Source organism: Coturnix japonica, chromosome 5 (assembly GCF_054131305.1).
Source record: "Coturnix japonica strain WE chromosome 5, WE-NBRP24, whole genome shotgun sequence".
NCBI classification, from domain to species: Eukaryota; Metazoa; Chordata; class Aves; order Galliformes; family Phasianidae; genus Coturnix; species Coturnix japonica.
Window position 1 is genome coordinate 35660146 of NC_140667.1, and position 15361 is coordinate 35675506.

The following is a 15361-nucleotide window of genomic DNA, read 5'->3' on the forward strand; positions in this document are numbered from 1 at the left end:
GGTGAAGGTTTATGCAAAAAAACCCCAAACAAACAAAAAACAAAACCAAAAACAAACATCAAGCAACAAACAACAACTCCCCCCAAAACAAACAAACAAACAGAAAACAACCACGAGAAGAAGCACAAAAAAGGAAATGGGTTTATTTCCAGATGAGCTCTTAACTAAAAATAAAATGAGAATTAAAATAAAGGAAAAAGATCACAAACCAATAAATGATTTAGTTGACAACGACATTTCAGATTTCAATCATTTTTTTCCTGGTTTACCCAATTACTGAGCAAGCGTACTCATTGTTACCCATACAACACAACACACATCAAAGGAAGAAGACATAAAAAGGTAAAGGAAGAACAGCCTTCCAAATCACAGCTTTTTGAGTTCCAAGGATTCACAATTCTGTAACAGAGTGCAACAAGGAAATTTCTGGAATAGAAGTCCCATGAGATAGTGGTATGTTTTAGAAGACAGAAACAGAACCTTAGCTTGTGTGAATTGCTTCAGTTATCTTGTCTTCATCTTAATTGGGCTAATTTTTAAAGCCAAGACAAGATATGACATCAATTAATCCTTGCTTGGGAACACACACAGCATCATGAACCATCTTTCCCTTATGTTTGTTTAGTGTAGCACTTCACACATTTGCTTGGTGTAAATAATACCTGACTCCACGTGGAAAATCAGCAGCGCTGCGTGGGAAGCATTGCTCAGCATGAGCAAAGAGGTCTGACCTTCGCCTTTTGTGTAGGTATTTTTTTGGTCAAATTTCACAACTTTTATTTAATTTTTTTTTTTAATATAAACATATGATGCAGAATACTTCTTTGTCTAAGTATTTTTCTTACTGTTTGTACTCACTGGTAAAATGAAAACCACATCACATTAGTTTATTACCCATAGAACTTTAAGCCACTTTATGATAAATGGATGAAACAAACAAACAAACAAACAAAAAGGAATTGTTTTTCAAATTATGAATAGGATTCAACTACTGCTATCAGATACAGGGGTATAAATCTGGTGTGAACCCACTTAGGTGAAGGAGCTAATTTGGGAAATATGCAGACCGTGTGAGTGCAGAATTTAAGTTTTTGGTATGAAAAGACTAGGCTCCATTCCTAGAGCATCAAATGTTTAAATGTTTTTAAAGAAGTCAGTGAAGCCTAATAGTCCCAGTGACGGCCTCACTGTATTTGCATGGTCCTGAGGTAAAACTGAATCTGACACCATATTGCACCAGGAAGGATTGGCCTGGAAAAGGCATTAAAAAAGAAGGTAGATTCGTTGGTTTCATTTCTAAAAGAATGCTGGTTTTTTTTTTTTTTTTTTTTTTTTTTTTTTTTTTTTTTTTTTTTACTTTCAAATGGTTCTCTATTTTTTATCAAAGATCAGGATGAGCTATTAAATGAAAAAAATCATATTGGAAAGGATGTAAAACCTAAGCCTATATGTATATACAGTATGTTTAAAGTCTATTTTTAAAAATATTTTGAATGCCCTAAATTAATAAAAGACTAATTATGAAGCATTTTGCTTTTTACTTTTGAAATGATCATAGCAGTGTCTTCTCTTTGGCTAAGTACTGATATGAAACATTTTGCCTTAAAATTATAAACTGCAGCAGAGCTAATTTTATCGATTTTTAGCTACAAAGTAACATAGGAATGAGAAATTGCTATTGCCAAATTAAGAGGAGAGAGGTTAACTGAACATTTTAGCACAAGCATCCTTGAAAGTGCTTAGAATGCACATCTATTTTTAGCCATTTTTTGCTTTTTAATGCATTAAAAATGCTTGTGAAAGACTTTATGTGTGAACTGCCATTTAAAAAAGCAATTACTGGGAGAAAGGTTTGTACCTCTATAAGAAGAAGAGCAATTGTAAACTGCAAAGACAGGATGGGGTAATCCAGAAATGATCAGCAATTGCAAGATATGCATTCATTTGACAACAAATCTTTGGATAAAGGGAAAATTTTAATGACAGAATAAATTATTTAAAGAGTTCTTGAAAATAAGCTGTCAAGTGGTACAACTTTATGAAATGGAACTGTCTTCAGTCAGCCTAGCAGAAACACATTTTGTAGAGTTAGTAAGAATGCCTAAATAAGACCAGAGTATGTCACCAAAATATTGCTATTATGACAGTGACATGGAACAGTAAAAATCTTAGCTGTGCAGCAATAATTTGTATCTAGAGGATGGCAGAGGTGTATATATAGTTAACACTGCATACACGATGACAGTCCAGAATATTCTTCTTCTACCCTGTGGAGGTGACAGAAGGCAAAAAGGTAGTCATGATACCCTGAGCTTTTTTAGGATATGAAAGCAGATGCAAAAATTGCAGTAAGAAAGATCTTGTACATCTGAAAGTACTTCCTTGTTATTTATGTAATTCTTTTATGATTTCCATAATTGCTTTGTATCTGAATCTAACTTGGTTTAGAGTAATTGCATTTAGTATCTTCTGTGACCTGAGTGAGCTTTATACAATATATGTGGCTATGAACAAGCAGGACATCTAATACTATGTTTATTTCTAAGGCTGCTATTTCTAAGCTAACCTTGCTGTACTTTTTCTGTCCTAATTCTCCACAACATAAGAAACAATTTTGCCACTGCTGAAATGATACCAAACACGGTAAAACTGGAATGGAAATGACTCAATTTTGATGCATGAGTTTCTAGAGTTTGGCTCATATTCTTTATCTGGAACTGTCATCTTACTCTATCTCAGTAACTAGTTCCTAAGGAATGATTCCAGTTTTCTCTTTAAAATGCTCTGAAAGTCACTATTTTACCATTTCAGCTGCACTTTTTAAAGTACTGTCTACACAGCATAATTCAGTGTCCAGAATTTTGTTTGTCCTTGAAAAACTACCTCGTGTCTCCTTTATGTTTTCTCTTGACACAGAAAAAGAAATTACAAATATTGATTTGGTTATCTACTTCACACATTTTCAGGCAGGTATCTACTTGAATGTTTTCTTGTACCATCAGTAATCTGAGTGCATTCAAGACTGTAACAGCTGAGAATCACTTTCATTTTATTAAAATGTACTTTAGAAAGCATATAGTTTTAAGGACTACACTTTTCAAAAGCACTACTTGAGATCCACTGTGTCATGAAGCCATGCATAAACGTATTCATAAACCAAAAGCATCACTGCACCACCTGGAAGAAAATATATTAATTTATTATGTATAAAATTCAGTATTTTCAAGTTTTTGCAGAATATTTAAAGTGTGTAATCTAAGACAGAATATAGCAAAGCCTTATTTGAAAAACAGTTAATTCTAGTAATTTCCTAATTCATGAAAAACTCACCAATTCTTGGAGCATATGTATTTTACTTGATATTAGATCATAAATCAATGTGAAAATCTTGTATATTAAATTAAGCTCATCCACAGTGTACTTCTGATATTTTTTGTAATATTTTTGCAAGATTAATTTGTGTTCATTCTTTTACAAGTCATCTTTTTCATCTGTAAATACGTGTATATTTGTGTGTCTGTTTGGAGTTGGATTTGGCCATGAAAGAACAACTTAAATTATGGAATGACAAAAATACATGAAAGTTAAGATTCACGAAAAGTTTTCCACTGTTTGATTGTCACATCTAAATTAGAAGATTGCAGTATTTAAATGAGTATAGTCTTCCTATGTCTTCACCTAACTATGAATTCACAGTTTAAGTGTTGATTTGTTTAAGTGGTGTTATCTGCTAGCTAATGGTTAACAGTACAAAATCACACCTTAAGCTCAGTAAATAAATGAAGCCAGACTTAAGCTCTGCTGTTGCTGTATCAGCTGTATCAGCTGCAGAAGTGAACATTTCAGAAGGTGTGTATATAACTAAATATACAAAAAGAAACTGCTAGTTGGAGAAGATGGGATTCAGGTTCAGGGCTGCAGTAGTGTGTTACAATGTACTACTGGCAGGTGCCAGCACTGGGGCACAAACATTTTCCTTCCCTTGCCTTTTTCCTGTTGGCTCACTGAGCAGGTTGCAGAGGCACTTCTAACAAACAAGTGCTGCTGAACTGGTCTGACCTTTGTATGTGGATGGGATAGGCTCAAACTACTAGGAACACAGAGCTACCATGTGAATTTTCTCAGTTACTTATCCTTAGGAACCACAATCAGACTTGAAATCCGTGAGCAGCAACTCCCAAAGAGCTAGACGGAGTATAAGTTTGCAACAGTTTGGCCAACAAACAAATCATAGACACAATGTCTGGAAGATGTGACTTGAACTCCAATTAGGGCTAATTCCAGAAGTTGTACTGTGTGATGTTTGTGTACCTCTTTTCCTGAAAATATTCACATGTTGAAAGAAGGAATTACTTTTCCAGTCACAATAAAGATTATGTCATTGATTCATCAGAAATCCAAATCTTCTTACTAGTTAATGACACTAAAAGGTGTTTAAAATGAAGCTCACACCTAACTGATTTGCTGGATCTGAGCCAGAATGCAGTCACTTGTAAGATGAAAAGTTTAATTCCAAAGTCAGCTGTGCTAAAGGGTACTGGGGAAGTGAAGCCCCCATGGCTCCTTGTCCTGGATGTAATTTAGTATCTGAGGGAAAAGGCTTTCAGCTGCCTTTTTCCCCCTCCCCATCTTTTTCCTTTGCCCTGTACCATTACCAGGCATGGTCTTGTACTTAGTCAAAAGGATTGGATATACAAACATATACAGGCAAACCTAATGCCTTCTTTGTTATGCAGAGCAAACCTGCACCTACTTTCTTTTAACGATATGTGCTCTTACCTATTAAACCACCTTGCACAATTTGAGCTACAATTTCATGGGAGCAGGATATTGTTCAAATTGGGGCTTCTGCTCCTTTTCATACAGGCTGCCTCTGTGGGCTGACAGAGTCTAAAGGCCCATCGCTTTGCTTTCATCATTAATCAAAAGCAGTTTGGGAACAACAGTCTAGAAGTCGAAGATCTAAACTTCAAGCACTGCGCCTTTGCATGCAGAGTAACAACTAGTGAGAGGGATCAATCAGCAACCTAGTCTGAGGCTACCTGTGTCCCCTTGGTATCCTGGAAGTGTCTTCCTAGCCCACGTTATATATATGTATATACTCTTAAGAGTACATTCCTTACAGACCCAGCAGAGCATAGGAAGCAGAAAGTAACTGGAAAGTGATATGCTCAACTAGCTGAGAGCACTTATACTGGAGAGACTCTAATCTGTGTTTTAAAGGAACTTTACAGAATTGGTACAGAATCACATTAGAGGGAATACAATAAGCTTTAAGAAGCACTTTAAAAGCTTTTACAGCTCTGGCATTTGCAAACATGCACTCTGGCTTATTCAAAAATAAATTTCACCAACTAGCAATTACTTAAAACTGCGATCATCCCATCTGTATATTCAAGTCATTTTTTTAGATGCCAAATTCTTCTATGATGTTATTAGATGATGTTATTATCCAAAGGAATCGTTCAAAGATGGAACAGTGTCTCATTAAGTAAGTTGTTTGACACTCACTAAATTTTGTCAAGAAATTGAAAAAGAGGAAGAAGAAAGAAGAACAAAAACAACAGAGAAATGAGAGAGGAAAAACTACCTGGACCGAGCCTCATGATCTTGGGAATCAAGCCTTTGTACAGAGCCAGAAATCTGCAACAGAAGAAAAACAAACAAAGAATTTCAAACAATATTCTTGCTGTAAAAGAAGAATGGAATTTTAGCATGTGTTTGTTAAAATGCTGGCAGAGCACTTAGAAGCAATTATTTGAAATTACACATGTTCAATAGCAGGCAGTATCTGGATTTTAACATTTTACAGAGGCAGATTAGATGAAGAGAAAAAGTTAATCAATGTTCAGTCACAAAAGCTATGTTGTGAGTGCAGCCAATCAAAAATATGACTTTAATCAGTGAGATGGTTTTACTTTCAAGACAAGTCTGTTAACAACAGCTGCATACATGGACAAAACAACTGCTATAATTGAATATCAAAGCTACAACTCAGTCCTCACTTGAGAAACATTTTTAAAAGTTGGAAAATGTTACTGCCACAGAGATCTGTCCCTAATTTAATTGTTTCATCAGCCATTTTACAAGTAAAGTTAAATTGTGAAATACTCTGTTTTCTAGTGATATTTTCCTTTTACAAAAGAAAGAGTTGAAAAAATTACACGAGATATACAAAACATTTATTTGTGGACCATAAATTTTGACAGCCCAGTCAGCCTTCTGTAAAAGTTCACTTGAATTAGGAAGACATTTCCTTTAAGACTAAAATACATTTTCGAAATGTAACATTGTGCTCTTTTGATATGTGGGTTCAGGGTGGCTTAATATCCTTGTGAAATCTGAAATATAACAACATGGTTTTATGTACCCATATGAACTAAAGCAGAGGTCTGGACATTTATTAAAATTAGAATGTTTTACCCTTCCTCTTTATAGACTGTTGCCATAGTTTTAAGACAGGTTCTGTACTTGATCTCTCCAGGAACTGGCTGTGGTCCTTGAATCCTACTTTTTGCAACATCAAAAGGAATGTTAATAATTGAAGCTATTGTTCCTGAGACCAATCCAATTCCAAATTTCCTCAAAAACTCCAAATTTGGATCCTGCAAAGAAAAAAAAAAAAAGAAAAAAAGAGAGAGAAAGGAGGAATAAGAAAGGAAACGGAAGGACCTATGCAGGTTAAGCACTATAAAGTAATATGCATTTAATCAGAAAACTCACACAACACAACACACTCATGTTATTTTAGCGGAACACATTAGGATTTCCTATGCTGGAACTTGTTTTCTTGACAATCCTATTGGCTATGTTTTTACACATGGTCTAAATTGCTGAAGTACACATTTCCTCACACAGGATTTATAAACACAGTTCATAAAGAAAGACTGGTATGGCATATGGGGATGATTTGTATAATTGGGCTTCACAATGTACTTAGTATTACTGTATCAAAACAGGAGAAATCCAAGCACACTATTAGCTAATTGGCCAGAATATTTTACAAATGACAGCAACTTCCACCATGAAGCCTACTAAAATGCTCATTTGTGTGTTGGACCCCCAAATGCTAAATTAAATAAAGGCTAATCTCAGTCTGCTGCCATTCCCCTCCAGGTTTTTTACATTTATTTTCACATGTAGCTGATCCACTGTACTGAGAAGTGCTAGCTTCCTGCTATTAACAATCCAGCTCAGTGCAACAGCAAGAGAGCCTCCACGTTCTGCGCATTATAAGCAGTGGTAACTCACTCAGCTAATTGCCTGAAGAATTCACAACAGATTGCTTCTGAACCCTACTTTATGCTCAGGGTACAAGTTAGAAGCAGGTCAGAAGTGCATCTAAAGTTTTTTTGCTTTCTCTCAGTTCATGATCTGACTGGGTTTTATTTGATCATTTAGGAAGACCTCCTACCTTGCCGTTTTCTACGTCATCTAAGAATTCAGGGATATCTGGGAATCAAAGTCTCTTTAAGAAAGCCTAATTCTACTTCTGTAAGCAGTGAAAGTCCAGGGAAGCATCCAACAGTGCCTTTCCTATGCACACAATTCTTTTGCTACTGATATTCAAAAACAAGGACAACTTTGTACTGTATCAAGCTCCATATGTGAAGTTCTATTTCTTCTTTTAGTCACTTCAATTATAGAAAGCCATCGGTAAAATAATAGATAATCTCACAATGTTATGTCAGTATATTAAAAGTCCTTTGTTTTCTAAACCTGTACATTTGTAAGTGAAAACAAGAACAATAAAGGTTTCCCTTCCAGATCAGCAACAAGAACATATGTAAAAATCTGCACAGTATGTATTGGCAGAAGTTCATACAGGTGTTTAGATATCAGAATCAGCAAAGCATTTTATTAATTGCAGAAAAACTCAACACTTTGATTTCACAAAACATGACGAGTACTGATAATACCTTTTAAAATTTAGAATAGCTAATACCTATTTGTTGATACCCAAGAAACTGTACAGCCTTATTAGTAAAAATTTTAGCAGCAGACCTCTATTTTTCTGTACATACTGTCACAGGTTTAAATGGAAATAAAATAAAGCCTATTTTTCTGGTACCCAGGAAAGAAAAAGAAACCCTTGGAAATCCAGGCACAGCAGCACAGCAGGCCTTTTCCAGCAAGGTGCCCATCCCACAGCCATATGATCACTCCTGCACCTGGGAACTTAGATAACTCCTTAGCTTTCAGGGAGGAGGATGCACTATTAGTTTGATGTTTCATAGTCTGGAATGTTCTGAAGTACCCTTTTCAAGTGCAAGGACACTTTTTCTGTGGTATCAAGCACACTGGGTTGTACTCTGGGATAGGCAATACATATCAGGCAAAAGCATTTACTTCTTAAACAGTGAATTTCAATCCTTGCTGCTTATATTTGAATGATTGTTCATTTTGATATTTTGGTGAATTCCCAATGTCAGCATTGCTTGCTTTGCAACTGGCAGCGTAACAGAGTATTGTATATACAGGAGCATCCCATTAGGCAGTTTCTTTTGAAATGTAACACTGCAACAAAATAATTAAAGAGAAATTAAAACAGATTGCTTCATTTCTATTTCAGTATTTGAGACATAAAAAATGTTGGAAGTATTTTGCTTAATCACAAAACTGGATTATAACTAAATACACTACAATATATATTATCTTTGCTCTGCAACTTTGGTTTTTATTACATACTTTATGAGATATGTCTTTCTGTGAGATTCATCACTGCAATATGCAAATAATTTCATTAATACAATGGATTCCACATAAATTTAAAATAAAGCTTTTTCTAAAAGTACAGAGTAGTTTCTCTTTAGTGTGCTCCTATTTCCACATATAAAAAAGAGATTTCCAAATGCAGCTCATGCTTCTGTCTACAAAATTTGTATGGGGGAAAGGACATTGGCTATCACTTGTGCAGGTGCAAGCTGGTGCTACCAGGAAACACTTTCTTTTTACACTGAAATCCAACTTTTTCTACTCCATGGACAATGCCAAAATATTCCTTGCTGTCTCAGACCCCATGGAAAGAAACATGAGGTAATTCATCTGCACAGTGAAATGCTGGAACTGGTTAGCAGAAAAAATTACAATCATGTTATTGTCACTAACTTCATACAGTTCACTGATTGCATATTATATATTTTATATTTGGTACATTAGAGAAAAAGATTCTGACAAGCTCCCATTGCATTGGAAATGGCATAGCTGAGGAAGAAATATATGGCTGTTTTTAAGCATAAGTAACTTTTCTGTAGCATAAGCAGAATATGAATTAGAGCAGAAACATGATTTTATATGGTGCCACACCACAGTATAGTGTGCCTCATGAAAGTTAACAGATTTCTTATTCATAACACAATAATTTTGTTGTAGTTGGATATGTAGACTGTGATCTTCTTTACTTTTTAGTATGCCCTTCATTGCCTATACACCTGAGTCCTGCCATGTGAGTATAAACAGGCAGAAGTAGGTGATACTAACAGATGCATACCATGCTGAATATCCCTACATTCTCTGGGAGAAAAACAATTGAGATATTGTATTTCTACTTGTTATAATTCATTACTCCTATAATATTGTAAAGAAAATGGAGGCTCCATAATTTTTACCTAGATCAGATGCTGCTTAATTCCTTCTTTTATATACTATAATTTCTAGTAACAGAACATTCTGACTCTGAATCTAGCACATATACACCCAAGTACAAGATTGTCCCCCACTGGAGACGCTTCATTTATCAGTTTCAGACTCCAAAGTTCCTCCAAAGGTTCTCTTTTAACTACTCCTTATTCACACATGTACTAGCTAGGTACTTTTTCAAAACCTCTGTTTAAATCTTTAATATAAGTCAAAAGCTTCCACAGTATCTTCATCTGTATGGAAGGAAGGGCAATTACATCCATAAGCAGCATAGATATTCATCCAACAATGTTGTAACTATTTATTTGGTTAATCTAGGTCACTGATAAGATCATTGTGAATCCAATTGCATTATTGATAGAAAGCATGATCAGAGGCTGACCTCTGGCTCCCTACCAGAAAAACAGAAAACTTATTTTAGAACAGATAATATGGTACTACTCACCACAGTACTCACCATAGTAAATACATGATACTTATCTCAGATGCAATTCAAAGGATGAAAGGTGGAATACTACACTCACTGTATACAGTGAAGAAAGTATTTCCAAAGGAACAACTCAAAGTATATAAGATAGATGGTAAAGACAGATAGTGTGAGCATATATGGTGGCATGCATAAAAATGTGAAATAACTGCTATAACTAAATACATCTGCTTAACATGACATTATAGGTCAGTGGAGAATCAAGGAACAGAACTGAGAGGCTTTGCACTTCAGGCTGCACATCCATTTCCCTGTGTATAACAAGGAAGATTTAAAAGACAGAAGACTGTGGTTTAACCAGCTCTGCAATTCTGCCTGGCACATCCTGGAATGATGGGGTTGAAGAGGAACTAGAGTTAGAGTTGTTGCTTGATCATTTTGGCCAGGGTGATGTACAGTAAGCATAGGAATTCATTTAGCAAGCTAAGAGGTTCCACAGGACCTTACCTGGGCTATACTGACTATAATCAAGTGCAGCAAAACAGACCGTAATGTTGCATGGACTGAGTCTCAGAGGAGAGCTGGGAAGAAATGCTATCATATTCTGCTATAAGGGAGGGAAAAGCAGGTACTGGTGTGTTCAGGTAGTTTGGAGGCACACAGACTTCGGGCAGAACTCAGCAGAAATGAAGAAAATTTAATGTAGATTCACTGCAAAGCTCCAGAGTGCGAAAATGAGAAGTGAAAACAAGTCTTGTCACTGTTGTGACAATATCATGCTGTGATTCTTTTAAAGAATAGCCATAATTTTTGTTTGCAACTTACTCAACATTTGACCACAGTTTCACAAACAGCTTCATGTTCCTATTTACCCTGAACTTCTGAACATCTCATGCATTTACATAGTAAACTCTGTATTGTGTAAACTATAGCTTGCTGTCTGATTAGTATAATGATGTTCTGATCTTTGTCAAGATGCACTGGAAATGCCGAAATAACAACAACAATAAACATATTCATAAAAGGCATTCCAAAACATGCAATCACAGCTGCATTTGGTTGAATAAAACGTGCCTTTTCACACTGGTATTATCTCAGATTCCTCCTTGAGAGCAATCTCATTGAAGCAGTTATTTATTTAAGTTTTTAAAATCCATCTGTCAGATGGCTGACAGCATAATAAAATGAGTGACAGCTACAAGGATAAGTGTCCTGGCTATTCTCCAGAGTGAGATGACTGTCTGCTGTACAGGGCAGGCATTTTCAAACAGTTTGCAGCCCTACCAGTGATCTTTTTTCTACCCTTCACAATACAATTTCCTGATACAACTATTAATCTTTAGTTACAGGTAGCATTATTACCTATTATATATTATATATCTTCTGCCATAATCTTTTGGACTTCTCAGGCAAAGCCAGGACTCCCCTTCACTTAGTCCCAAAACAAACAACTGCACCAAAGAATTTTTCAAATAAACAAACAAACAAATAAAATCCAGGAGATCATAAAAATGTGGTCACTGAACACAAAATACACAGAATTCTGGAGACTCTGTACAGTTGGCAAGAGAAGTGGTAGATTGATCCCTACTTGTTTCTCTTAATGAACGTTACATTGTTGTAGATTACTGTCAGATCATTGAAAGCAGAATACCAAAGAGACAAAAGTAACTCAACCCTCCTCACAAACTCTTTCTTTCTCAACTGTATCTTTCTATCACATTCTGTACTAGTCCCATAGACATTTACACCAGTGATGCTCTGTTTACCCAAAAGAGAGTACTCAATGATGTTCAGTGCATGATGTTACACTTCCCAGGTCTCAGCTGCCTGGAAGACCACTAACAACACTGCTAAAAACAGAATCAGTCAGCCAATTTCACATGAACCTTCTGTTGTAACCCCAATCAGCTCTCCCACATAGAGTCAGTCTACACAGGTCATAGGATTGTTCCTAACCTGTAGGGGTTACAAGCAGGTCATGTCTTCAAGGCATAATTTAGACATTAACTATGACTCCCTAAAAATTCCTTGAAGCAGAAACTGGCACTCTGGAATGGACATCTTTCTGCTTGCTCCCTGCATACATCTGTTATCCATCATCAACTTCAGTTATAAAATTATTTATGAAACAGGAAAAAAAATTTCACCATGAACATCAGAACGAAACAGGCTGGTGTCCTATGTATTCTTGTCTTGTGGCTGACTGATAAAGGCTGACTAAAGAAGTCTTTAAACAGTACTGTTTATGGTTGCTCATTTCAACAACCTCAGGACACCTCAGCTGGAGACCAACGATCAGTAAGTGGTTCGTGACATTGTACTGGTTACAGCACTGCCATTTTGTTTAGCTGATAGGACATCGTGAAACTTGAGCCTGCACGGTATCTCCAAGGTTATTCTCTCTTCCACTCTGATCCAGACTTCTCCTAAATCACCTTGTTTCACTGCTTATTCAACTGTGTTGCATCACATGTCCTTTGCACTCTATTTCTACATATACAACTTTTACGTTGGTGTAAATCTGAAAACAACTGGAAATAAATCTGTTCTCTACAATCTTATTTATTTGCCAAACTGAATAGTCCATTTCCTTGCCTATAGGAGTTTAGGGCCCTTTCTCTGGCAAAACAAGACTGTTCAGCTCCTGCTGCCCAGTGCAGCTCCCTTTTAACAGAAGGCAGCTGCAGCAGGCAGTGTCTGACTTGAAATGAGTTTTGCAGCTGGCCATGATTCAAAGGGAGCTTTCACCAGGCACTGTTTTCATATTATTAACAAATATGATAGCCACTTGGAGGTGGTAGTGAGCAATGGTTTTAATGAAACTAATGTTTGCCATCAAACCAAACTATGATAAAATAAAAAAGCAAGAGCTGCTGGAAGCCTATGAAGCATGCTATAAAAGTATGTGCCATAAAACTGAGACGATATAAATTTTCAGACTAATTTGATTGCTAGTGCAGATGCATAGCCGTTAATGCTCTATGGGTGATACATTAGTGGCAATTGAAACAAGACTAGCTTATTCCATGTTCAGTAAACTGAGCATGAGGTTGGCTGTAAATGGTCTGTTTAGCAGAATAGACTGAACATACGAAAAATTATTCATTACGAACATTTACAACCCACACATGTCATTTATATCATTTGACCACTCAACATAAAAAGTTTATTGTTTTTGGCAAAATAAGCTGCAAACATCCTTAATTGGGATGCAAATTTAATGCACAGTTTAGCACTGTTGACAGCTAAAAGGCTCATATGGACATTTCCATACATTTTTCCACTTACACTACAGAAGGTGAACTACAAATACATAGTCAAGAGCCAGAATTATTTCATGTGTAGTATTCTTATTCCACAATTTTTGTATGCTTGTCAATATCACGAGACTGACTTTTAGGACTTTATTTTCTTGTGAAATGTACAAAGTGAACAAATCAGGTTTTATAATGAAATCAAACATGAGAAAACATGAAAAGCTACAACTAATTTTTCAGATTGCGGAACAGCTTCTTTCAAATCTATTGTACAGGTTTGATAACTCAGCTTCTACTACTTGCCAACTGACAGAAAGTATTTATGTTTTAGATCACTACATACTGTTGAATGCTGATATTTTCCAATCACTGAAGCAAAGTTCAAAGCATATAAACAACCATGACTTATTGTTGGCTAGCACAAGCAAGATGATGTCTGATCTGCACCCAGTTAAACTCAGGGTAATACTTGCATCAATTTTAATGGGAATTTGATCAGAATTATTGGCTACATGTGTATGTACAGATCTGCCAACAGCAGGGCTGCCGGCTGGCCTACAGTGTCCTATTAACTTCATTAATGCTACTAAATACTATCACCACCCAAATTAGAGAGCCTATTTAGCTCCTTGCCTGCACAAACTCCCAAGCCATACTCAGGAACAGTGCTAGTTGTCTTGGTCCAGGGCATGCTGAGCAGCACACACAAATGAGTTTCAGTGATGCTGCTCAATTTACTAGCTGAGATGTTGCCATTGCAAGCCACTGTACAAGCCACTTCACAACTGTTATGCACAATGCAAACTTCTTCACTTGTAATTAATACATTCTCTTTGTACACAGATCACAGATAACATATACAGGACAGCTGGGCCACTAGGTGATACCACTGAAGTGATTTCTCTTTCACTGTCTGTATTTATTTATATTTATATTCTAGATTTTAACAATTCCCTTTGTCATACAGAATCAGTGCAAACAGCTAGTTTATCACAGGTCGTAAAGCTCTGAATCTTTCTAATCATGTGCTATACATACATATTTAAATTGAAATGCTAGAAAAGCGTGCTTATGCCAAATACTATAACTATTCTTCCATTACCATGCAGGTAAAGTACAACATTTCCATAGAAGCTGAGTATAAGTTTCTGTCCTTAAATGCATATGGTTCTGAGTGTTCTCCATAGAAACTACATTTTTTCCATCTTTTCATCAGAATAAATGTGTTTACTCCTATCTTTGTATCAAGTTATCCTTGTGTCTTTAGTTTTTAGAATGTATGATTAAAGCATGTTGCAAAGTATGCTTAAATACACTAAAATAAACTTGTAGAAACTTGTGGGTTAGCTGCTCTTTAACAATTCAATTTACTGTAATGATCTGCAAATAAGAAGTGGAGCTTTTCTCCATTTATACAGTCTTGCCAACAAAAATACCAGGCTACTCAGAACTGCAGAAAAAAAAGAGGTGTTGCTTCATATGGGAATAGAAACTGATCCCTTTTGATGTAAATTGCAGCTTCTTATATGAATATCCCTACATATTACACCTGTGACTGTTTAACTGTCATCATCTAAAAATCACATTAGTGAAAGCACAGTTCAGTAAGTAATGCACTGGAGTCATTAATAAACCATTAGTTGTGGTTCACACAGCCATTTAGAAAGTTTCCAGTATTAGTACATTTTCATTCATAAAATTTCCTTTTGTTATAAAGGGAAATGCCTCCTTTATATAAAATCATATGAGACTACTGACTAAACTTTCTTCAAGGACAATTACAGCTTTATTCTTTTTCTCAGCTTATTCATAGGTTATTCTACATAAGGCCTCTGTGTATAACTGTCTAAGTCATGTTTTGGTCTGGTTTAGTCCCAAATGGGTAAACTTGTTCTGTCATCTTCCAAGACTTGGTTGAACTGCCTTCAGGTAAATAGATCTGTATGTGGCCAGGATACCTCTGTACTGCATCTCTGTCTGCTCATCAAGCTTGGTACCTTATTTTGTGAGTACTTAGAAATTTTCTAGGAATTGA

General features: G+C 35.9%; 1 protein-coding gene across 17 annotated transcripts in view; it reads right to left on the minus strand.

The window, feature by feature from the left end:
* Positions 1-119: 119 nt before the first annotated feature.
* The window catches only part of SLC25A21 (solute carrier family 25 member 21), a 213140-nt gene continuing 197898 nt past the window's right edge, over positions 120-15361 (minus strand). For 7 of the 17 annotated variants that reach the window (XM_085550477.1, XM_085550485.1, XM_085550483.1 and 4 more), the window contains 3 exons: positions 6424-6605; positions 5591-5643; positions 3033-3177 (listed from right to left, as the gene is read on the minus strand). In XM_085550477.1, the coding sequence (XP_085406603.1) occupies positions 3107-3177; positions 5591-5643; positions 6424-6605 (306 nt within the window). In that variant the 3' untranslated portion in view covers positions 3033-3106. Of the gene's footprint in view, positions 3178-5590; positions 5644-6423; positions 6606-15361 lie in introns of all 17 variants that reach the window. The other 10 variants (XM_085550479.1, XM_085550478.1, XM_085550474.1 and 7 more) reach the window with 4 other exon arrangements.